Source organism: Tupaia chinensis, unplaced genomic scaffold, assembly GCF_000334495.1.
Source record: "Tupaia chinensis unplaced genomic scaffold, TupChi_1.0 Scaffold000250_1, whole genome shotgun sequence".
In the NCBI taxonomy this organism is placed as follows: Eukaryota; Metazoa; Chordata; class Mammalia; order Scandentia; family Tupaiidae; genus Tupaia; species Tupaia belangeri.
The window spans coordinates 2,714,154-2,738,478 of record NW_006159730.1 but is presented as its reverse complement, the minus strand read 5'-3'; the positions used below and the strand labels follow the sequence as shown (position 1 = coordinate 2,738,478).

At 36.6% G+C, this 24,325-nt stretch overlaps 1 protein-coding gene and 1 pseudogene across 6 annotated transcripts in view; one reads left to right on the top strand and one right to left on the bottom strand.

The window, feature by feature from the left end:
• HERC4 (HECT and RLD domain containing E3 ubiquitin protein ligase 4) overlaps window positions 1–24,325 on the bottom strand; it is a 118,839-nt gene that overhangs the window by 88,056 nt on the left and 6,458 nt on the right. For 5 of the 6 annotated variants that reach the window (XM_006148948.2, XM_006148950.2, XM_006148951.2 and 2 more), the window contains exon 4: window positions 5,525–5,684. In XM_006148948.2, coding sequence (XP_006149010.1) covers window positions 5,525–5,684 — 160 coding nt within the window. Of the gene's footprint in view, window positions 1–5,524; window positions 5,685–21,096; window positions 21,226–24,325 lie in introns of those variants that run through there. The other variant, XM_006148954.3, reaches the window with a different exon arrangement.
• On the top strand, window positions 2,821–3,475 carry LOC102468583 (cell division control protein 42 homolog pseudogene; annotated as a pseudogene).

The following is a 24,325-nucleotide window of genomic DNA, read 5'->3' as shown; positions in this document are numbered from 1 at the left end:
AAATACTGCAAATGTAAAACTTAATGTACTAAATTAGTTTCCCATGATTCATTTTTTCTAAAGATACAAGTTAGAAAATAATTAAATACAATTGCATAGAATTCATAAAAAGTAATCCCCTTTGTGAGGTAAAAAAGACAACGAAAATGTTCAATGACAGGTAATTTTTGAAAGAATTCAAACTTACTTAACAGAAAAGTAAAATAAGCCAGAATAAAATTTGCAAATAAAAAAATACACACAAACACACCATGAAAATTCCTAATTATCATGAAAAGCAAATAAGAATTGAGACCTCTACAGAAAATATTTTATATTGCTTATAAATTTAAAATAACTCTAAAGGTTAGAGTACATCAAACATTTCAAGTGACTATGACATCACTAAAATGATTCATTATAAAAAACTCAAATCATCTCTTGAGTAGATTTTAAAAGATGTTCTAAATCTGAAAGAAAACAATACACTTGAAAATAAGATTTATACATTCCTTTCCTTTGAGAATCTGCCAAAACATATTAATTGTTGAATATATGTACTGTTTATTTTCTATTTCTACAACTTAATGCAGTTAAGTGGCAATACAGACAGAAACCAGATATTAGCATTTGTGTTTCTGAAGACAAAATTCCAGCAACTAATGTTTACAAAGACTACTGAAAAGTTTACATTCAAGCTGAGGCACTAAGCCTTAAATATTTTGACAATTAAACATAATTAACAGTTTTCTACTTCCCAGTTAACCCACAAATTTCCTTGCGATTTAAGAATCTTAATACCAACTCTGTTTTTACTATTTTGAAAAAAATTTAGGCTGACAACCAATATAATTTCTTTTTTCTTTTTTTTTTTTGAGAGGTTTTTGCTAAAGGGTGCGTGCGCTCGCCAGAAAGACGAGAGAGATAGCAAGAGAAAGCAAGAAACCACTCCCCGGGGGAATGGCCACACTGCAATCCCTTCTCCTCCATTCTCCTCTCAGGTTCTGGGGCATGCAAACACACGTGCCCGGCGTGAGTTTAAGCCACCAAGTCCAGGACTCAACCGTGGTCAACTACATGGGAGTTCAGTGACACTGCCATTACACTAACTTCTGGTCCCTATAACCAATATAATTTCTACCATTTAAAAGGTACTCCTAGTCTTGTGAATCACGCTAGGTGGACGTGCATGCATGCCTCAAATCCTGAGAATACAGTAGAGAAGGGACTACCCTGTAGCCATCACCTGTGGGGTAGGGAGGAGCAAGGGATTTCTCATTCATATTCTCTCTCTATCTCTCTCTCTCTCTCTCTTGTCTGCATGCACCCTATGGCAAAAACAAAAACAAAGCAAAACAAAAAAAACTAAAAAAACAAAACAAACTGGGCTAGCAGGCAGCATGGAGATCAAGGCAGCTGGATTCCACATTGCTGACGGCCTGGTTTGAGTCTCAGACACGGCAGCTTGAGAATCACGTTGTGTGTGTGTGCATGGTGTGTCCAAAATCCCAAGGAGACTGGAGGAGAAGGGACTGCAGCACAGCCATCCCCCCAGGGAGGTGATTCTTACCTTCTCTCTCTCTCTCTAGCAAATACATGCACCCTATAGCAATAACTGAAAAACAAACAAAAACTTTTTTTTATCTAAAATATTTTGAGTTTTGAGATGCTAAAATTAGGCAGAAATTGTAATAGGTTTAAAACTGTAATAGGTTTTAAACTTTGGGCTGGCTCCAAAGCCTACTGGTTAAGGGCACTGGATCCAACATATCCAATCATGGTTCAAATCCTGGTCCAGAGGCCTGAAAAACATGTTGTATGCACGTGTGTACACACCCAAAATCCCAAAAAGATATAAAAATGGAGAAGGGATTATGGTGTGACCATGCCCACTAGGCGCTTTTTGCCTCTCCTCCTCCCCCTCTCTGTGTCTCTCTGGCAATCACAAATACATAGATTCTAAAATAAAAGTGATTGTGAAGAAAATAAATTCTATTTTTATCAAGCTAACACTGATTAGTTTGCATGATATAGTCCAGAAACAGCTGTATTCCCAAGAATGACCATCTTATACCATCCTGCTATATTTTTTGAATATATCCAAAAAGAATTTTTAAAAACAATTTTATTGGCAATGACTGTTTTTCTAAAATTTGTGTGGAAATTTTTATATTTCCAGTTAAACTGAAACATAGTAAAATTAGTCTTAAATTTTTAAAAACGTACTCCTTGCCTGAGAGGGAGTAAGACACAGAGAGAGATTGAGAGAGAGAGACCTTAACAGAGTCTTCACCCCTCAATCCTACTCTTGGCCTCAGACAGCCGGGATCAGCAGCATTCACAAGCCTGTCCACAGCCAACAAGGAGACCCTGGAGTGCGAAATCAGGACCTTCTCATATGATCTCAGCATTGTGTAGCATTTTGTTTTAGCTGCACCACTGTGGCTAGTGCTTAACTTTATATATTATATATGTATAATATATTCCAAATAAAAATAATATATAGTCAGAAATGCGAGTCTACATAGACCACTGCTACTAATTTCAGTCTTTCCCCAAGCAGTAATGACTTCAAAATAAAATAAAATTGGGGCCAGCATAATGGTTACATAACTGGACTTCCACTGTCAATCACAGTTCAAGTCCCAGACCTAGAGGCTTAAATTTACTCCAGGTGCGTGTGTGCGTTTGCTTAAGATCCTGAGAGGAGAATGGAGAAGGAACTGTGGCATGGCCATCCCCCTGGGGGTTGATTTCTCACTTTCTGTCTCTCTTTCTCTCTTTCTGGCGCACGCACGCGTCCTATAGCAAAAACCTATCAAAAAAAGCCAATACCTGGGTGGAGAAGCTGAGGTCAGCATCAAATTGGAAATATTTAAGGTGGATACACAACTATTTCAGCAATGCAGACAATTAAGTGTGTCACTGTGGGTGATGGTGCTGTTGGTAAAACATGTCTCCTAATATCCTACACAACAAACACATTTCCAGCTGAATATGACAACTATGCAGTCACAGTAATGATTGGTGGAGAGCCATATACTCTTGGGCTTTTTGATACTGCTGGGCAAGAAGATTATGACAGATTACAACTGCTGAGTTATCCACAAGCAGATGTACTTCTAGTTCGCTTTTCAATGGTCTCTCCATCCTCACTTGAAAATGTGAAAGTAAAGTGGGTGCCTGAGATAACTCATCACTGTCCAAAGACTCCTTTCTTGCTTGTTGGGACCCATAATGATCTCAGAGATGACCCCTCTACTACTGAGAAACTTGCCAAGAACAAACAGAAGCCTATCACTCCAGAGACTGCTGAAAAGCTGGCCTGTAACCTGAAGGCTGTCAAGTATTTGGAGTGTTCTGCACTCACACAGAAAGGCCTAAAGAATGTATCTGATGAAGCAATACTGGCTTCCCTGGAGCCTCCAGAACCCAAGAAGAGTTGCAGGTGTGTGCTGCTATGAGCATCTCTCCAGAGCCCTTCTGCACAGCTCGTTGTCGGCATCATACCAAAAGCAATGTTTATATCATACTAAAGATTAAAAATTAAAATTCGTTTTTGCAATAAAAAAACTATCAAAAAAAGGGAACACCACAAATACATAATTTATATGTAGTTGACCATGGCTCAAGTCCCGGACTGGGTCGCTTAAGCTAACACCAGGCACATGCGCAAGCGTGCATGCCTAAGACCACTAGAGGAGAATGAAGGAAAAGGGATTGCGGCGTGGCCATCCCCTCTGGGGGGGGGGGTGATTTCTCGCTTCCTGTCTCTTTCTGGCGAGCACTTGCACCCTACAGCAGAAACATCTCAAAAAAACAAACAAACAAACAAACAAAAAACCAGCTGGGTGCATGAGCATTCATACCCAAAATCCTAAAGAGAGAGGCAAATGGAGAAGAAAGGACTTTGTCATGACCATTCCCCTTGGTTGTGCTTTCTCTCTCTCTCTCTCTCTCTCTCTCTCTCTCTGTGAGCACACAAATTAAAAATCAAAATACACAAATACATATTAAAAATGCTACCTCGAATAAATCTAAAATTAGTTTAAGAATACCTTGGTTGCCTGGAGAGTTCTTTTGTCCCTATTCCTATTTCTAGGAAGAAAGAACAAAGGAATTTAAGGAGGCCAGATTTATAGAATCTAAAAAACTAAGCACTGTTGTATTACTTACTTAGCTAAAAGAAATCGAACATTATTCTTTATGTTCTTGCTCTAACAGTTCTTAATGTTGAGACCATGGATTATAGCCTATGTAAACATGTAATACTACAATACTGATAAACCATTGTTTATTTTTTAATTCTGAAATAATTCTATGATGAATTTAATGGTTAACATAAATTGTGGGCACTGCTAAGTAAAAAAGTAGAAAGTGAATCAATTTTTTTTTAATAAAGAACTTTCAGGTTTTTAAAGAATTATTTATTTTATTTATTCATTTATTTTTAGTTTGACCAGAGAAAGACACAGAGCAAGAAAGAGTGAAAGTGAGAAAGCAAGCTGCTAGGTCCAGGACTTAAACCATGGTCAGTCACGTAGGAGTGTCCAGCGCCTTAACCATCATGACACCAGGAGTGTCTGGCGCCTTAACCATCATGACACCTGCTGGTCCTGAATGAATACTTTTTATATTCTCATAGTCAATAAAAACAATAAAGACTAAAAAAGAAGTTAGAAAAAAAGCATACAAATAGCTGAAATACTCAAGACAGAATTAGTAATTTAAATTAGTGGAATCTACTAAGAGAAAATTTATAATAAGGTAGGTAATCTTCACCCCTTTTCTTTATAAACATAAATACAGTAGTGTGACAATAAAATAGGACAGTCTGCAAAGTTAACCCACATGAGAAGGTTCCAGGTTCCCATCTGAACATCTCCATAAGTATGCTTGGGCACACATGTGCCCATGATCCTGGGATAGCTAAAGCTAGGGATAGATTGTGGCATCAAGACCCTGTAGGTGTGTTATCTCTATCTTTCTCTCTGTCACTCATGGAGGAAATAAACTTAAAAGCACAAAAATACTATTAAAAAACATAAATACCAATCTTATTTTTATTAAAAAAAATATAGGGAACCAGCAGTTAGCGTAATGGCTATGTCACTGGACTCCCACGTAGTTGACTGCGGTTCGAGTCCCGGAACCGGTGGGTTAAAACACACGCCGGGCGCGTGTGTGTGCGTGTCCAAGATCCCAAGAGGAGAATGGAGGAGAAGGGATTGCGGCATGACCATCCCCTCTGGGGGGTGATTTCTCGCTTTCTGTCTCTATGTCTCTTTCTGTCTGTCTGGCGAGCGCACACACCCTATAGCGAAAAAAACCTCTCCCCCCCCCCCAAAAAAATATAGACTATATAAAAATCACAAGCCAATCAATAGCTCAACCCCATTAAAAGCAAGAATCTATCTAGTAAACTGCTAAAGAACTGAAGGAGAGAAATAATTAGATGTCAATTCTTAACATTCCACAGTAAACAGAATGATTTAACAAATGTATTACAAACAATTGTTAAGGACCTCTTTGAGGTCACTTTTACCTGGGTACTCTGATACATTCCTCAGTTCCTAGCAGACCAAGCTGTCCATCAGAATCGAGACCCCAAGCATACACCTGGCCCTTGTCATTTAGTGCTAATGTATGAGCTTCTCCACATGAAACGGCTACAATATTCTGCGCATCCAAGGCAACAACCTGCTCTACAGAAACCAAGAAGAGCAATATTATGTTCTAGTTCTGAAAGTCTGAAAATAATAAAATACATTTGATCCTCATTCTATTTTTAAAAAGCTAGGAAACACTTAAAAACACACTAATTGTAACAGATTATTTTTGAAAAATGTAAAAATACATAATTCTGGTAAAATACAAATATATTACATGGCATAATCAACTCAGAATATTAAGTGACTTTAACATTATGAGGATGCTTCTAAGAATTCATAAAGACTGCTCAGAGTGTACTATTCATTCAAAACCATTACCAATAAAAGGAAAGTCCAGATGAAAAAAGTAATCATTTAAATAACCCAGGCTTGGGAACGGCAGGTAGTGTGGTGGTTAGGGGCACTGATCTCCCATGTGGCTGACTGTGGTTTGAGTCACAGTCCTAGTGACTTGCTTTCTCACTTTAGTCAAATTCAAATAAACAAACAAATAAAATTCTTTAAAAAGTAATAAATAACCCAGGCTATTTAAGTTTAACAATAAAACCATAAGTGGCATATATTACTATGTAGATACTATGATGAAATAATTCTGAAATTAATGAAAAATCCGAAATGGCAATTTCTAAATGGAAAACAATTTTTTTATTCCCCAAGAGGTTTTTGCTATAGGGTGCGGGCGTTCGCCAGAAAGACAGAGAGAGACAGAGAGACAGAAAGTGAGAAGTCACTTGGCTTTTGATGCCTTTGGCTTTACAGTCATTACTGTCTTAGGTATGAGGGAGTGTCTTCAGAAAACTCATGGAAAATATGTATCATGAAAATCAATCCCCCAGGAGTGAATGGCCACACTGCAATCCTTCCTCCTCCATTCTCCTCTCAGGATCTTGGGCACGCACGCACACGTGCCTGGTGTGATTTTAAGCCTCCAGGCCTGGGACTTGAACTACAGTCGACTACATGGGAGTCCAGCGACATAGCCATTACACTAACTGCTGGTCCCTGGAAAACAATTCTTTACGAAGCTCATAAGTAAAGCATCTACTGGATATGTTCAGTGGAGAAGTGAAAGTCAACAAACATAACCAGTATGTTCCAGTTTATGGCATGCCATTGTAACAACAAAAGACATAAAAATTCCAGATGTGATTAAAATGTATTTTCACTTTAAATCACAAATTAATTTAAAATATCGACTCCTATGGAAGAAAGAAACTTAAGAAAAATATTAAATGTAAAACTTAACCCCAATTTTTTTTTTTTAAAAAAAGGGTATTCATAAGACTATGAATAATCTGCCACTGATCAGTAAAGGAAGTGCAACTGCTTTCCTAGACTCATCTCCTCAAGATGTCCAACATTTTTTACCAGAACTACTACAAATTTTTTTCAGGTACCATTTAAAATTAACTTTTTTTCAGCTCAATGAGAACACTATGTTATTGTTTTCAATAAACTAAAAGCTTTGTGTTGCAAGCAATTAAAATTGGACCAATCAAGATTTCTGGAAGCACATCTTAGCTCTATTTACAAATGTAGCTGTTCAATAATGAAACAGACTGCAACAAGAAGGTTGAAATCCATACATATAGAGAAATCAACATTGTATCTACATTTTGATGTAACTCCTGCATTTTGAAATGGAAGGTTAGAGCCTCAAGGAATCTGCCCAACACTAAGGATGTTTTATTTTAAATACTTACCTTAAAGTCCTATGAGATGGTAACTCTTGAAGCTGTTTACCAGTACATGAAGTTCATTACACTTATCTCTTGCTTTCTGTATATATTTTGTATAAGTTTTTATGAAATTATGTTGTAAGAATACAAAGAAACAAAAAAGGAAAACAAGAAATAACACACTGTCATCCAAAAGATCAAAGACTTAGAAGTAAAGCATTATTTGCTTATATCAAACATTCTCATAAGCCTTAATTATGAAGGAAGAAGTAAAACACATGAAAGATCTGTATCTCTCATGGAGACTCAATATCTTTCCAGAAAAATTCTCAGAGGAAATAGAAGAGCAAGAAATGACAGAACGAGAAGGGGGTGAATAAGATTGGTTGGTTCACCATAAAAAATTAAAGAGTATGAAGAGACTTCAAAGAGTTCACAGATAAAAAAGTTAAAGTATGAGTTTATTTTGGTGTAAAAAATTTTTGAAATCCATGTGTTTTTTTCATGATACATATTTTCCATGAATTTTATGAAGACACTCCCTCATACCTAAGACAGTAATGACTGTAAAGCCAAAGGCAACAAAAGCCAAGAAATAATCACTTATATCTAATACTAGTATTAATGAAAAAGTCATGTTCCAAGTAAGAGACAGAAAGGTGAATAAACAAAGTTCTGGCCCTTAAAGAATTTGCAGTCTATGGAAAAACAGGTGAGAGAAGGATTATGATTGAATTTTAAGATAAAGTTATACAGAAGATACCATGAACATGACATACTTCTGTAAGCCTTCATAAGTATTAGGAGGAATTTTGGAAAACAAGGACACTTAAGCTTGGTTAAGTCCTGAGTTGGAGAAGGAGAAAGAGATTCCATGTATCCATTTAAGGAAATTCAAAGTATTTGTTATAGCCCAACTTTCTCACTAAGACTGATGAGAAAAAATAAGGGAAAAATGTTTTATTTCAAAAAATACCTCTCCAATTTTTAAAACTTCCTAGGGAAAAGATCAGTAATTCACATGAAAAGTAGATAAAAGATATGAAATGACAGTTCACACTAAAGAAACAGAAAAAACACAATGATATGAAGAGACACTGATGAGAGAAATGCAAATTCAAACTACATTGAGGAGTAAAAAAAAATTTTTAATTCCTTAATCTATATACTTTCACTTTTGCATCTTTCTACATGAATTAACCTTCATTAATATGCGCACACACACACACATTTGGCAGGAGAAAGAAGAGAGCATGAATGAGAAAGAACTTTCTTTTTCTTGCTCCTATGGCAAGTGTGCTCACCAGAGAGGAAGAGACAGTGAGTGAGAAATCACCTTCCGGGGAATGGCCACACAGAAATCCCTTCTCCACTCTCCTCTCCCTTTCCCCATTCTCCTCTTGACACTTTGTATCACCTGGTGTAATTTTCAAGTCACCAGGTCCAAGACTCGAATTGTGATTACAATTACCATGTGAGAAGCCAGCATCTTAACCACGATGTCACCTTCTGGCCCCACAAGGAGGATTTTTAGGGCAGTAAAACTATTTTGCAGGTACTACAATTGTAGGTACATGTCATTAAACATTTATTAAAATTCATAGAAAGTGCATCACGTGGCACGGGGGTTAAGGCAGCAGGATCCCACATGGCTAAGGCACGGTTCAAGTCCCGGACCTGGTAGTGAGAAATGCACTGGGCACACATATGCCAAAATCCCCAAAGGAGGAAAAGATAAAAGAGAAGGAATTGTGGTGTGACCATTCCCCATGGGGGATGCTTTCTCATTTTCCTTCTCTCTCTCTGACCAGTGAGTCCTCATGCCCTATAGCAAATTTTAAAGAGAGAGAGAGAGAGAGAAACCTGTATGGAAAGAAATGGGCATTTACCCTTTGTGTCAGTTGGAATTCCAATTACAGAAATTTATCCTTCAAATACACTTAAGAATATGTGTGTCATCGTATGCACATGAATATTTACAACACCATAAGAGCAAAAACTTGGAAATCCTCCAAGTATCTCTCAAAGAATTCCAGAGTATGAGAATATTATGCTTTATAAAAAGTAATAATAAAGAAACCACACACTGATGAGGAAAGATCTCTAGGGTATATTATCTAGTGGAAGAGAATACAGATATAGAACAGAGTACATAACATGCTATTTTTTGGGGGGGAAAATAAGAATATACAGCATATTCACATTAGCTTCTAGCTATCTAAATTTGAGAAAGATACACAAAGTACTAAAATACAGTTACCTATAGGGTATGTGGGTAAAATGGGAAGTAAGAGTAGTCAAATTTAAGAGTGAAACTTCTCAATATAATTTATATTGCTTTGATTTTTATCTTCAGTTTATTTACTTCCTCTATGAGCTAGAGAGAGAGGGGAAAAAAAAAAACTTCAATACGATCTTGACACCACAATCCACCCCCAGCCTTCAGCCCCAGATCATGAGCATGTACTCAGGGAGGTCTCCAGTCTTGTACTGGAGACCTTTCCATATGAGATTACCTCAAAGAGCTTTGTATTTTGCTACTGCACAACTATCTTGCCCCTACCACTTTGATTTTTAAACTATGGGAATACATTAGGCTGTTGGGAAAGTCAGGACATATTTTCCTACACTTTTCTATGCAAAAACGTGTCATGACTTTCCCAGCAACACAATATATTGCCTATTCGAAAAAAAATTTTTAATAATTATTTATTTATTCATTCTTTTAATTTGACCAGAGAGAGACAGGGTGAGAATGAGAGAGAGAGAAAGAGGAAGTGAGAAAGCAAGCCACCAGATTCAGGACTCGAATCCTGGTCGGCCATGTGGGAATGTCCAGTGCCTTTAACCACACCATCTGCTGGTCCCTGCCTATTCAAAATTTAAAAATAAAATTTCATTAAATAATATAGAAGAAACAGAGCCTTAAAGGAAACAGTTTAAGCAATATATTAAAGCTCAGGTTTTCACTTAAAAACTGATCTAAGGGCCAATAAGGGGTGTAGAGGTTAGTTTTGACACCACCATTCAGCCAGCTGAATCCCACAAGGCTAACTGTATGGTTCAAGTCCAGAAAAACACAGAAAAGTACATCATGACTTATCTGACAACCTAACAGAATATCTATACAGTGACATGAAAAGATGGAAATATACTAAATAAAAAAGCAAATCACAGAACTTAATGTATTCATGTACAAAATTATCTATTTTAATATAGGTGTGAAAGTTATAGAAGTATAATTACCTAGCAATCATCTTTAGGATATGGTGGGAAAATGGCTTCCACTTTCAAAATCATGTATTTAATTTTAAAGAAATAAAATATACATTATTTTGGTAATCAAAAAAAATTAGTCTTTAAGTTTTTATTTATTTATTTATTCATTTATTTTTGGACATATGGCATATATGTTCACCAGAAAGACAGAGAGAGAGAAAGAGAGAAATTGCACCCAGGAGAGATAGCCACCTGCAATGCCTTCTCTTTCATTCTCTTCTTGGAATTTTGGACAAGTATGCACACACACCTGGCATGATTTTCAAGCCAACAGAGGTCTGGGACCCTAACCACAGTCAACCATCTGGATGTCCTGCACCTTAACCACCATGCCACCTGTTGGCCCTAGAATTTTTTTAAGTGTAAGACGTATCTATCTACCTTGAACCCTATAGGAACAAATATCCTTTGTTTCCAAAGATCAAAACACTTGGGGGACCAGCAGTTAGTGTAATGGCTATGTTGCTGGACTCCCATGTAGTCGACCACAGTTCGTGTCTCAGACCAGGTGGCTTAAAACTCATGCCAGGCACATGTGCGTGCGTGCCCAAGATCCCGAGAGGAGAATGGAGGAGAAGGGATTGCGGAGTGACCATCCCCCCTGGGGGGTGATTTCTCACTTTCTGTCTGTCTGTCTGTCTGGCGAGTGCACACACACTATAGCAAAAATCTCTCAAAAAAAAAAAAAAAAAACCACTTGGGAAAATAACCTACAATAATAGATTTTTTTTTTACCTAGAACAGAATACAGTCAGCTGTCATTTATCTTTAAAATGTGATATAATTAAATGCTGCCCACAAACACTTATCCTAAGCTTTCTGAAAATGAAAAAGCAAGAAATAGGTAAAAGGTGGAGATAAATTTCTAGCATCCAAATTTCACACTTAAATGAATTTTTCTATAGAAAATGTTATAAAGTTCAGTTAGATGTAGTTACTGATATAGCATTATACTGATATATAACACTTTAAATGGAAATGGTTTGAAATCTATTCATGATTTCAAGCAATACTTTCATGGGCAAAAGAAAACATTCGAACTCTCTAGAAAACATAATCCATTCTTAAATCAGAAGCTATCTGCTTGAAAAATAGTATCACCAAACCTGATCACATCAACAATTAATCTTCATTCGTAATATGGTCAATATAATTTTTAATTTAAAAAAAATTTTCTGGGGACCAGCAGTTAAGCGTAATGGCTATGTCGCTGGACTCCCATGTAGTTGACCGCGGTTCACATCCCAGACCCGGTGGCTTAAAACTCACACCGGGCACGTGTGCATGCGTGCTCAAGATCCCAAGAGGAGAATGGAGGAGAAGGGATTGCAGCATGGAAGGGGGTAATTTCTCACTTTCTCTTTCTCACTCCTTCTCTCTCTGTCTTTCTGGCGTGCGCACACGCCCTATAGCAAAAAAACTTCTCCCCATCAAAAAAAAAAAAAAATTCTGAACTTGGGGCCAGCAGGTTCAAGTAATGGAGAAGGTGGCTTGAAAATCACGCTGTAGCTGTGTATATCTGCCAAAATCCTGAGAGAAGAATGGAGAAGGGATTGCAGCATGGAAGGGGGTAATTTCTCACTTTCTCTTTCTCACTCCTTCTCTTTATCTCTCCCCAGCAAGTGAATGCATCCTATATCAATTAAAAACAAACAAAAAACCCTTAACTCTAAGAACGTTTGAACAACAAATGACAATTACTTGGATTCTCTATATAAAACACTGAACCTAAAAGGCTAACCACAGTTCAAATTCCAGCCCCAGCAACTGAAAAAAACACCAGGAGTGTGTACCTATATGTCTAAAATCCTGATAGGAAGGGAAAATGGAGGAAAAAGGACTGCAATATAGCAAGTGTGCATTGAGGTATGCACACTTGCATACCTCTCTTTCTCTGGTAAGTACACACGCCTCTGACAATAAAAAAATTTTAAATGTTTCTCGTACAAAATCTATTTTGATTTACAAAATCTATTTTGGTTCAAAAAATTCTGAAATCCATGTGCAATTTTTTCATAATATATGTTTTTACATGAACTTCTTGAAGGCCCCTCCCCCCCATATATATATATATATAATAATGAATGACATACATGACGGTGGTTCCTTAAGATTATAATAGGCTTTATCATACAGTGTAAATAAGATATTGGTTATACCATATAGGTGTGTCCAAGTACATTATGACGTTTGAACAATGAAATCATCTCAAAACATATCTCTATCATTAAACAAAACATGAATTAGTCTCTCTTAATTTTGATGTATAAACTTCTCTGATAGTCAAGCATCATATAAACAGCAGACGCACTGCTTATTAACAATGCACTTATAAACTAAGCAAATAATTTACACGGATTGGTACAAAAATAATTTCAAATAGGAAGTATAATTAAATATATTTCTTTTAAATTTTAAGGTAAGTTCTTCATTTTAGAAGGAGCAAGGCAGAGTTTAAAAGTATAAACCAGTAGTACATATTCAAGTTTATGTAATCAGTTCACAAACTATACCTTGTAATTATCATTAAAGAGTCTTTTTAAAATCAATTATCTAACTTCTATCATTTATGTGCTCAGAAGAAAAAATGCATCTTTCTTTTCTTTTTCTGTATCATTATATCTTTAAAGCCTGAAAATACAGGAATCTAATCTTGCTCTAGTACATTAGGTTGTTAGAAAAGTCCCTTTTTTTGTTTTTCAACGCAAATATGCATCATGACTTTTCCAACAACTCAACAGCATTACAAAGTGTGACAAACTTTTTTTTTTTTTTAAATTTTGGCGTGGTCTTTGAATATTAGTTCTAACAAAGTAACTTAAGACTAAAGGCAAAGAACTACTGTGGTGGCTAGCACAATGTCAGATATTCACTAGAAAGGTAATTGCTTTTTTTGTTTGTTTTATTTATTTATTTTATTTACATTTTTTTTAAAGTTTGCTAAAGGGCATGACTGCTCATAAGAGAGACAGACAGACAGACAGACAGAATGTGAGAAAGCAAGTCACCAGGCCTAGGACTTGAACCTTGGTCGGCCACAAGGAAATACAGTGCCTTAACCATCACGCCTGCCAGCCCCACAGAAAGGTAATTGTTTACAGACCTCCAGCTGCAAACAAGACAGGTGTAGACTATCTCACAGAAATAAAAAAAAAAGCATAGTGTCCATATAAGACAAAATAGCAGGCATCAGGCAAACAAGGAAACTGCATAATACTCTTATTAGCATAACAGAGACCTAAATTGAAATTCTCACTTAGTAGCTTTTTTACTTTAAGAAAACATTCACCAAATACTTGCCACATGCCAGACATTGTTCTTTGCACATGTGTTAATCTCACTTAATCCTTACAATTATCCTAGAAGTATGATTACTCTAATTTTACAATATAGAATACTTAGGTACAGAGAGGCTAAGCAATGTGTCCAAGATAACACAACTGAATAACCACCATTATTAGTTGTAGCGACTCCATACATTGACTGCATGGACAATTATTTCAGTAGTCCCTCAAAAACAGACATTAAGGGTGTTTCTACTTCTACCTTTATAAGTAGTGCCATGTACTAATGTAATTTATCAGATACTTCCTGGAAATGGGGCTACTTTGACAAAAAGAGTATGTGAGTATGTGCACTTGCAATTCAGACACATGCTGACAAGTTACCAATTTACACTAACATAAACATGAATTCTTGTTTCTTGACAGCTTTGCCATTCACTTATCAAATTTAAGGATTTTCCTTAACCTAATGTATGAAACAATGGTACCTCAGAGTACTGTCTCACACTTCTCTTAACACAAATGAGGCCGACCATATTTTCACTTGAGAACTATTTGTATTCTCTTTTTCTGCCTGTTCTTATCTTTTGCTACTGAATTGTTTGTCTCAGTTGATTTCTAGGAATGTTTTATACCTGGGAGATTAGCTGTTAGATTGTAATATGTTAATAAGTATTTTTTTACTTGTCTTTTTAACTTGTTTACAGTGACTTCTGCCTAGCAAAATTATTTTTACCTTTATGTAATTTTACCTTTTCTTCTATGCCTATTCATTTTGGTCAAAAAAGCCTTCCTGGGGCCGGCAGGTGACCTGGTGGTTAAGAGCACTGGACTCCCACATGGCCAACTGTGGTTTGAGTCCTGAACCTGGTGGTTTGCTTTCTCACTTTCCGAAACTCTTTTCTCTCTCTCTCACTTGCAACCTCACTTGCTCTCCTTCTGTCCTTCTGTGGTCAAATGAAAAATAAATATAAGTTAAAGAAAATAATTTTTTTAAAAAAAGGCTTCCCTAACTCCAAAATAATAAACAAATCAGCTCACATTTCTTTCTAGTATATTTATCATTACAGTCCTTACATTTCAATAGTTAATTCATTTGAAATTTATCCATTTACATTCATGAAATTTTTTAAAAGAATTTTTAATTTAATTTTACTTATTCATTTAGTTATTTTAATTTCTTCTGAGACAGATACACACATACACACACACACACAAAAATAATAAACAAATCAGCTCACATTTCTTTCTAGTATATTTATCATTACAGTCCTTACATTTCAATAGTTAATTCATTTGAAATTTATCCATTTACATTCATGAAATTTTTTAAAAGAATTTTTAATTTAATTTTACTTATTCATTTAGTTATTTTAATTTCTTCTGAGACAGATACACACATACACACACACACACACAGAGAGAGAGAGAGAGAGAGAGAGAGAGAAATAAAGCAAGCCACCAGGTCCAGGATTCGAATTGTGGTTGGCCACGTGGGAGTGTCCAGCGCCTCAACCAGCATGCCATCTGCTGGTCCCCTATATACATGGAATATTAATCATTTTTATTATCTGAATGAGCTTCTATTTCTATCAATACAATTTATTAAATTTTTCCCACTTGAATCTTTTCCCCATTGATTTAATTTGATTTGAGTCTATGTCGAGCTTCATATTGTTTTATTGGTTTACTGTATCTATCTGGGAACCAGCAGTTGGCATAATGGCTATGTCGCTGGACTCCCACGTAGTCGACTGCGGTTCATGTCCCGGATCCGGTGGCTTAAAACTCACGCCTGGCGCATGTGCGTGTGTGCCCAAGATCCCGAGAGGAGAATGGAGGAGAAGGGATTGCAGCGTGACCATCCCCTCTGGGGGGTGATTTCTCGCTTTCTGTCTCTATGTCTCTCTCTGTCTGTCTGGCGAGCGCACGCACCCTATAGCGAAAATCTCTCCCCCCCCAAAAAAAAATACTGTATCTCTCTGTGAAGCATTTTTAACTATTAAGGCTTAAAAATTTAACATCTAATTTACATTAACATCTAATTTAATGTATTACTGCTCTCATTTTTCAGTTTTCCTAACTACTTTGGCTTGGTTTTTCCTTAGAAACTTGAGAATACATTTGTCTGGTGCACTAAAACAATAGCTTGGTGTTTTTACTAGGATCACAGTAAATTTACAAGCTAATTTAGAGAAAACTGACAGACTGATGTGGCTGAATGTACCTAAAAATAAAACTACAAATGCAGTTTTCATTTGTTCAAGGTTTTATGTGTCCCTCTATTAAGTCTTCATATAGGTATTACACATTTCTTAACAGTTTATTCCTGGGTTATTTTATCTTCTTCTTGTTGCCATAATTGGTTTCTTCCATTATTCTTCTAATTGGTTCATTTCTAATGTTTTCTTTTTTTCCAAAGAATTGTTTTACTTTAACTTTATTTATTCATTTATTTTAATTTGACCAGAGAGGGACAGAATGAAAGAGGAAAAGAGAGAGAGAAAGTGAGAAAGCAAACCACTAGATCCAGGATTTGAACCACGGTTGGCCATATGGCAGTCCAGTGCCCTAAACCACCATGCCACTTGCCAGCCCCTCTACTGTTTTATCTTTGATTTGGGGCCCATTATTTAACCTCTTGAAGTCTTAGTTTCTTACCTATAAAACTAAGCTAACGTACTTTGCAGGGTGGTTATAAGACTCCTTGATCATTTGTAAAGGACGTATGTTGGTGACAAATGGCACATAATGGTGGTGATTGGTACAATTTGTTAATATTAGCCATGTAGTTTCTAAATAATATATTCTAAATAATATTTCATAATTAAATTTTTCCCCAATATTATGGATTGTATCTTTCTTCTCCCTACACATTGCCATACCAATTTCTAAATATTCCTTTTCTCCTTTATTCCCAATTTCAGAGGCTTACTCAATTCCCCAACTGAGTATTTAAACAGATCCACATTCAGACAGAGAAAACATCAACCAGTCAGGCTTTTACCCAATTAATTAATCTTCAGAGAATAAGTGTAGGTTCATGAGGTTCATTCCTGTTAAGAGAGCCTACTTAGGAAATCTACAGCTGAGCTAATCTGGATCAAAAAGTCTACACAGAATAGTCAAGAAGTTCATGGGAAATGTATATTATGAAGAAACTATGCAAGGATTACAATTTGTTTTGCACCAAAATTAATCTGTATTTTAGTTTTCATTTCTTCATGAACTTTTTGAAATCCTCATATATGTGCTGATTGATAAATACTTGGGGAAGCATCCTATAATCCTAAAAAAAAAAAAATCAAAACCTACAAACTTCTAATAACTTATAGGTGAAGCAGCTAAACTTTCCAACTGTCTTCAAATGTTCGCAAATCTACTCTTCAGCTTTACCTTGTTTCTTCCTCACTCTCTTTATCCTTTCATGGAAGGAGCAACATTATCTCAGAGGTCATACTTCCCAGGAGTCCTTACCTACACTGCCAGGAAATATCGAATTTATAGTTACATTATTTCAGTTACTAGTGAAATTCAAAAAAAAAAAAAAAAGCCATCTACATCTAGAGTATCACATCTGTGACTTCAGAAAACTGTTTCCAGTAAGACCTGGGAGGAAGTCATGAAGTCAAACATAGTAAATTAGTAGCAAATGAACCTGTTAATTTAACTGTATAAAACAAATGAAGTAGAGTAGGCAACCATTTAGGTTATCTTAAATTTACAAACATATTATATTCCAGGTACTTTAAACAGTCTCCCAAAAGCACAGATTGGGTTTTGTTCATGGATATTACTTAATAAGTTAGAACCAGGGAAAATTTCAGTTATAATTTCAACTTACTCCAAACTGAATATAAAACAGAACTATAATTAAAACATTCCATCCCTGATCTTTCTCATTTACAGTAGTAAATTTCTTACTGTTCAATGACTATGGTTATCAAGTTTTTAACAAAATTTACCACATCAGAATCATTTATATCTCTTAACATTTCTCCTCTTTCTGGATTTCTTAATTATATTAATGATTCCACTTAGGATCATACCTGGCAGTTCCCTTTACACTTAAAGTTCATTTACATCTGGTTACCGAAGCCTATCCATTCTTTCTATCTCCCTACATCTCTTGATTTATCTGCTTCTGTCTTGTTATAAAAGATGATGACCACAGCCTAACTGATTTTTTTAAACAGTTATTTTATATTTATTTATTTTAATTTGGCCAGAGAGGAACAGAGAAAGAGAGAGAGAAAAAGAGAGAAAGAGAAAGTGAGAAAGCAAGCCACCAGGTCTGGGACTCGAACTGCAGTCAGCCATGTGGGAGTCCAGCGCGCTTAACCACCATACCACCTGCTGTCCCAAGCCTGATTTCTCTTCCCCCAAATTCTTTCTCCTACATTCCTTCTTTTCCTCCAAATTCTGTCCCCTACAATCCTTTCCCTCCAAATTCTGCCCCCTACAATCCTTTATAGAAAATACGGTAATTCCTGAGGCCAGCAGGTGGCGTGGTGGTTAAGCAGGATCGATTCTAGACTCCCACATGGTCAACTATGGTTTGAATCCTGGACTTGGTGGCTTGCTTTCTCACTTTCCCTCTCTCCCTCTTACTCTGTCCCTCTATGGTCAAATTTTAAAAATAAATAAGTAGAGTTAATTTTTAAATAATAATTTTTTAAAAAGAAGGGCTGACAGGTGGCATGGTGATTAAGGAAACTGGACTCCCACATGGATGACCACGGTTCAAGTCCCAGACCTGACAGCTTGCTTTCTTACTTTCTCTCTCTTGCTCTGTCCCTCTCTGGTCAAATTAAAATAAATAAGTAAATAAAAATAATTATTTTTTAAAAAATATGTAGTACTTTCATAATTAGAAAAAGAGTATGAAATACTAGAAATGTGTTATTTCAGAATGACACCTAGCAAAGAAGCAAATGAGGCTAAACCTGGATGTTAATAATAAATTAGGATATTTTCAAATAAATGGTGTAAAACAAATCACTAAATGATTCTAGAATGTTTTCTTTATGACTAAGAAAGGCTAAACAAAAATCTGCCACACTAGAAATGAAGACAAAAGTGTAGATCCAGGTAAATAAAATATCTTAGTTTAAAAAAATGAGCCACCAGGACCAGCAGAAGGTGTATGTTGCTGGACTCCCAAGTAGTTGACCACGGTTTGAGTCCCGTAAAATTCACAGCAAGTGCGTGTGCATGCATGCCCAAGATCCTGAGAGTAGAATGGAGGAAAAGGGACTGTGGCATGGCTGTACCTCCCTGGGAGGGATTTCTCACTTTGTCTCTCTCTGTCTTTCCAGAGAGCACAAGTAGCCCATAGCAAAAATCTTTAAAAAAAAAAAAAAAAGCCACCATGGGGCTGGTAGATGGCACTAAAGTCTTACATAGCTGACTACAGTTCAAGTCCTGGACTTGGCATTTTGCTTTCTCACGTCCTCTCTCTATCTCTGGTCACATTTTTTAAAAAATGATGATGATGGATGAATTTAAAAATTAAATAATGCTTAAATAAAAAGACCCACCAGGGGTCAGCAGGTGGCATAGTGGTTAAGGTGCTAGATTCCCATATGGCTGTGAAGGTTTGCTTTCTCCCTCTCTCTCTCTCTCTCTCTCTCTCTTTTCAGCACATGTGCCCCACAGCAAAATTTAAAATATAACAATAAATAAAATTAAATAATTATTTCTCAATGAGCCACCAAAATTCACTAAATTTCTTGTAGTAAGTTAACTTCAATAACATTTTATATAATTACACATAGCAAAGTTTCCTCTTGCATGTAAAGTTACAATTCATTAAGATTTAGAAATAATTGTTGAATACTAAATTTATTTGCCAGAGGATGTATGAGCTCACCAGAAACAAAGAGACTGGGAGAAGCACCACCCAGTGGGGTGTAGTCACACTGCAATCCCTTCTCCTCCCTTTCTCCATTCCATCAGGATACAGATTCACGTGCATAAGTACCTGGCATGTTTTCCAAGCTACTGGGCCAGGATTCTAATCAAGGTCAGCAATGTGGGATCTGGCTCCCTTAGTCACTAGGCTCTACAGGGCTGGCCTGATTACTGCCTTTTTAATTCCATCAGCATGGGGGGAAATTTCAGAGAAATAGAAAGGAGATAATCTATGGGCTTATAAATATGCCACACATATTTTCTTAATGCCACGCATATTTTCTCTAACATAATCCTAGACCAAAAAACCCTCATTAACAACATTTGAGTACATCTCTCTATCAGACTAACTTTAATATGAATCCCAAGTATCTGATATACTTTATCACCTAGGAAAGCTGTTAACTATTATTTTTCCAAAGCAAATTAAAAAATGAGAAATAAGCTTTAATAATTGTGCTATGTTTATATGACAAATTAGGGACATGGAACACTAAAAACCCTAAGATAATGATGACTAAGATGATGGAAATTGAACCACCTACATACACTGCCATCTATAGGAACCCTTGGCAACTTCCCAAAATGAAGCCCAAATCTCCCATACTCCTGTTTTCCTAAGGAAAAGTATGTATATGGCGCATTCCTAATCATGTAAAAACACTAACATACCAAACACAAAGAGAAAATCACTGGTTGCAAATCCTTTAAAGATGGCACCATTTGTTACACTGCTCAGACTAGGTAGCTACTGCTATTACTATCTCTGTGTGGGTTAAAAGTTCTATAAAGTATTCACCCAAACCAATACATCCTAGAGAGAGATGCATGTATCTACATGACAACCTTGATACAACATAACTAATCTGACTTTTTATGTCAGCCACAGTTCAATCCTGCATGGCAGTTACTATGGATCTTGGACAATAGGACAGCACAGCAGTTTGACAACAAGGGCTATCTGATAAAGAACAAAGAAAAAGAAACAACTGGGGGTTATCATTGTAATTTTTCTGTCCATTTAAATATTCTTCCCAAGGTTATAATAATGTACCAAAGTGGTCTCACAAAGTAAGTATCTTGATAAAATAATATTTTAATAAGCTATCAAACAGAACGACAAGGAAACAATCTCTGCATTAGTATTTGATGTGCCTCAAACAGAAAATAATACTGTAAATAACTCTAAACATAAGCACAATTTAGTGAATAAGGTAGGAGACTGGAAGACTTAAATTTCAAATGTATAGCTTGTTCACCAGTCACCTGCTGTTTTGACAAGTTACTTACCAACTTGTGCTGCCATTTCTCCGTAAATTTATCCCCTAAGATGAGGATAATTCTTGCAAATTGTGTCACAAGCATTTTGAAAGGAACCATGAGTTATTGTGTAATGCTCTTGAAATTCCTCAGATGTAGGGTCCTACACAAAGTAAAGTATTATTACACATCTCTCTAACAGTAGTCATCTGTTTGCATTATGATTTTTTTCCCTATCCCTACACTTGACACTGTGGTTCTTGGGCACTAACCTTTCTCAGAGTAAAGCATTCAAAGCAAGCCTCCACTCCTGACCCAAGTAGTTACTCTTTTCATGTCATCTTATCATCCAATCTTTCTCTTCTTTAGAAGACAACATGACGCTTAGGAGTTAAAACAAGGGCTTCTTTGGTCTCATATGCTTTGGTTCAAAGAAATATGTGGGACAATTTGGCATTTTAATCCAATCTTAAGTGAATAATTTTATTTTCCATATTTATACATTCATTTTCCTATATTACTTTTAATAGTTCAACTATATTTTAAGGAATAGTTTATTTACAGATTTATGTTTTATGAATAGAAAAATCAGATCAGAAAATGAAGAAAGGCAAGCAAGTGATTACTGCTATGTGACCAACATGTTTTTATTGGAATGACCTGGTACTCAATTAAGATTTTGGGAAACAGAATCACTGTTCATCATCTTTATATCTTCCATAAAGATTTGAACATAGGGTGGGTGAGTGGCGTGGTGGTTAAAGGCACTGTATTCCCACATGGCCAACCACGGCTCAAGTCCTGGACCTGGAGGCTTGCTTTCTTGCTTTCCCTTTCTGTCTCTCTCTCTCTGGTCAAATAAAAAAATAGTAATAAAAGGAATTAAGTAAATTAACTAATTTTTAAAGAGTTGAACTACAATAAATTTTATCATTCTATTCAAAACTATCCACTGTTAATTTGCTAATCCAATTATCTTTTCCACTAAGAGTAAGCTATACAGGTACCATCAGATTGTGTAATGGTTACACCGTTGGACTCCCACGTAGTAGACCGCGGTTCAAGTCCCAGACCTAGCAATTTACAACTCACACCCGGCATGTTTATGCGTGCCCAAAATCCTGAGGGGAGAATGGAGGAAAAGTGACTGCAGCATGGCCAGGGGATTTCTCATTTTCTGTCTCTCTCTGTCTTTCCAGCAAGCGTGCACACCCTATAGCAAAAATCTCTCTCTATAAAAAAAGAAAAAACTCATTATTTTTATCTAGTTCTTTACTTGGCTTTTCTTTGCATTTGTAAGCACAAGCAAGGGTGAGAGAGAATAATAAAACAGTGTTCAATGTATCATCGTTGTAAAATAATTTTTTGAAGATTTTATTTTAAAACCACAGAATTTAAAATATTGATGGAAATTATAATTTCTGAAGTGGACAAATATTTTACTTTCTTTTTCTTCCTAAATAACCTATTTTCTAAATATGACAGGAGAAAAGCTTTGTGGGATAAAGGCAAACATCACAAAATTTAGAGTGATATCTTAAAGTTCTCTGGGTTAGTGAGACACCCCCTCCCCCGTTTTTGGTGATGTGTGAGTATATATGTGCACACAGATGAGTGTGTATTTAGACAGGGCCTTGCTACGTCACAATCTTCCTGCCCCAGACGTTCCAAAGTAACTGAAAGTACAGGTACACGACCACACATGGCTTTTAGGATGGACTGGGTATAAACTGAGTCTTCCATGTGGCTTCAGCCTGCCATTGCCAAGCAGCAGTATCCAGTGCATAGTACCACTAGGGCTCTTATTCTCTTTTAACTTCAGTTACCTCATGTGTAAAATAAGGACCATAACAACCACCCTGGCTACCATACAAGGTTGTTATAAGGATTAAATGAAATATTTACTTAAAAGAACTTTGTAGAGACCAGCAGTTGGAGTAACGGCTATTTCGCTGGACTCCCATCTAGTCAACCATGGTGTTTGAGTCCCGGACCCAGTGGCTTAAACTCACACCAGGCTCGTGTGCATGCATGCCTAAGATCCTAAGAGGAGAATGGAGAAGGGATTGCGGCGTGGCCATCCCCCCTGGGGGGTGATTTCTCGCTTTCTGTCTCTCTGTCTTTCTGGTGAGCACACGTACCCTATAGCAAAAACCTCTTAAAAATTAAATAAATAAATAAATAACTTTGTAGATCACAAAATGCTATTGCAACAGCTCTTTTTAACAGAACCATATGCCACATTATTTACATAAATTATGATCATAAAATAGTTCAGTACAGTTTTCAATGTGAAACAAATGGGAAAATAGGACTGTGACCTCAATTATACCCATAATTGATGTAAGTCAAAGATCTTGTTAGGAAATGTGCATGTCCTATGGGTTATCTTATAACCTTCCAAAGTAAATTTAGAAGAAAAGGAAGTATAAAAATTAACAATTCTTGGGACCAGCAGTTAGCGTAATGGCTATGTCGCTGGACTTCCATGTAGTTGACCGCAGTTCGCGTGTCGGACCCAGTGGCTTAAAACTCACGCTGGGCGCGTGTGCGTGCGTGCCCAAGATCCCGAGAGGAGAATGGAGGAGAAGGGATTGCGGTGTGGCCATCCCCCCTGGGGGGGGGTGATTTCTCTTTTTCTGTCTGTCTCTGTCTGGCGAGCGCACATGCCCTGTAGCAAAAAAAAAAACTTCTCAAAAAAAAATGTAACAATTCTTTTACATGAACTGATCTAGCATACTGAACATTAAATATATATACTTGTTAGCTACAAATTCAGAAACTGAGGCATTGACTTTTAAAAAGTATTTAAAAACACTCATGAAGAAAAAATAGATGAAACAGAAATTCACTCCTCCAAAACTAATTGAGATAGAACTAGTCATGACAATAAGCGGACTACATATAAAAGAAAAAAGAGATGAATATGAACATCACCTGCACTATTGGTACAATCACTTGTCTTTCTATGTGATTCCTGAAATACCCAGAATGAAAATCTTTCAAGAGACCACAGGTCAAATCTATTTACTACAGTTTAAGGCCAAGTCCTCCAGCAGATTACTATGACTTAAACAATAACACCCTTGTGAACCAGCAGTTAGCGTAATGGCTATGTCACTGGACTCCCACGTAGTCGACCGTGGTTCGCATCCCGGCCCCGGTGGCTTAAAACTCACGCCAGGGGCATGTACGTGTGTGCCCAAGATCCCGAGAGGAGAATGGAGAAGGGATTGCGGCGTGACCCCCCCCCGGGGTG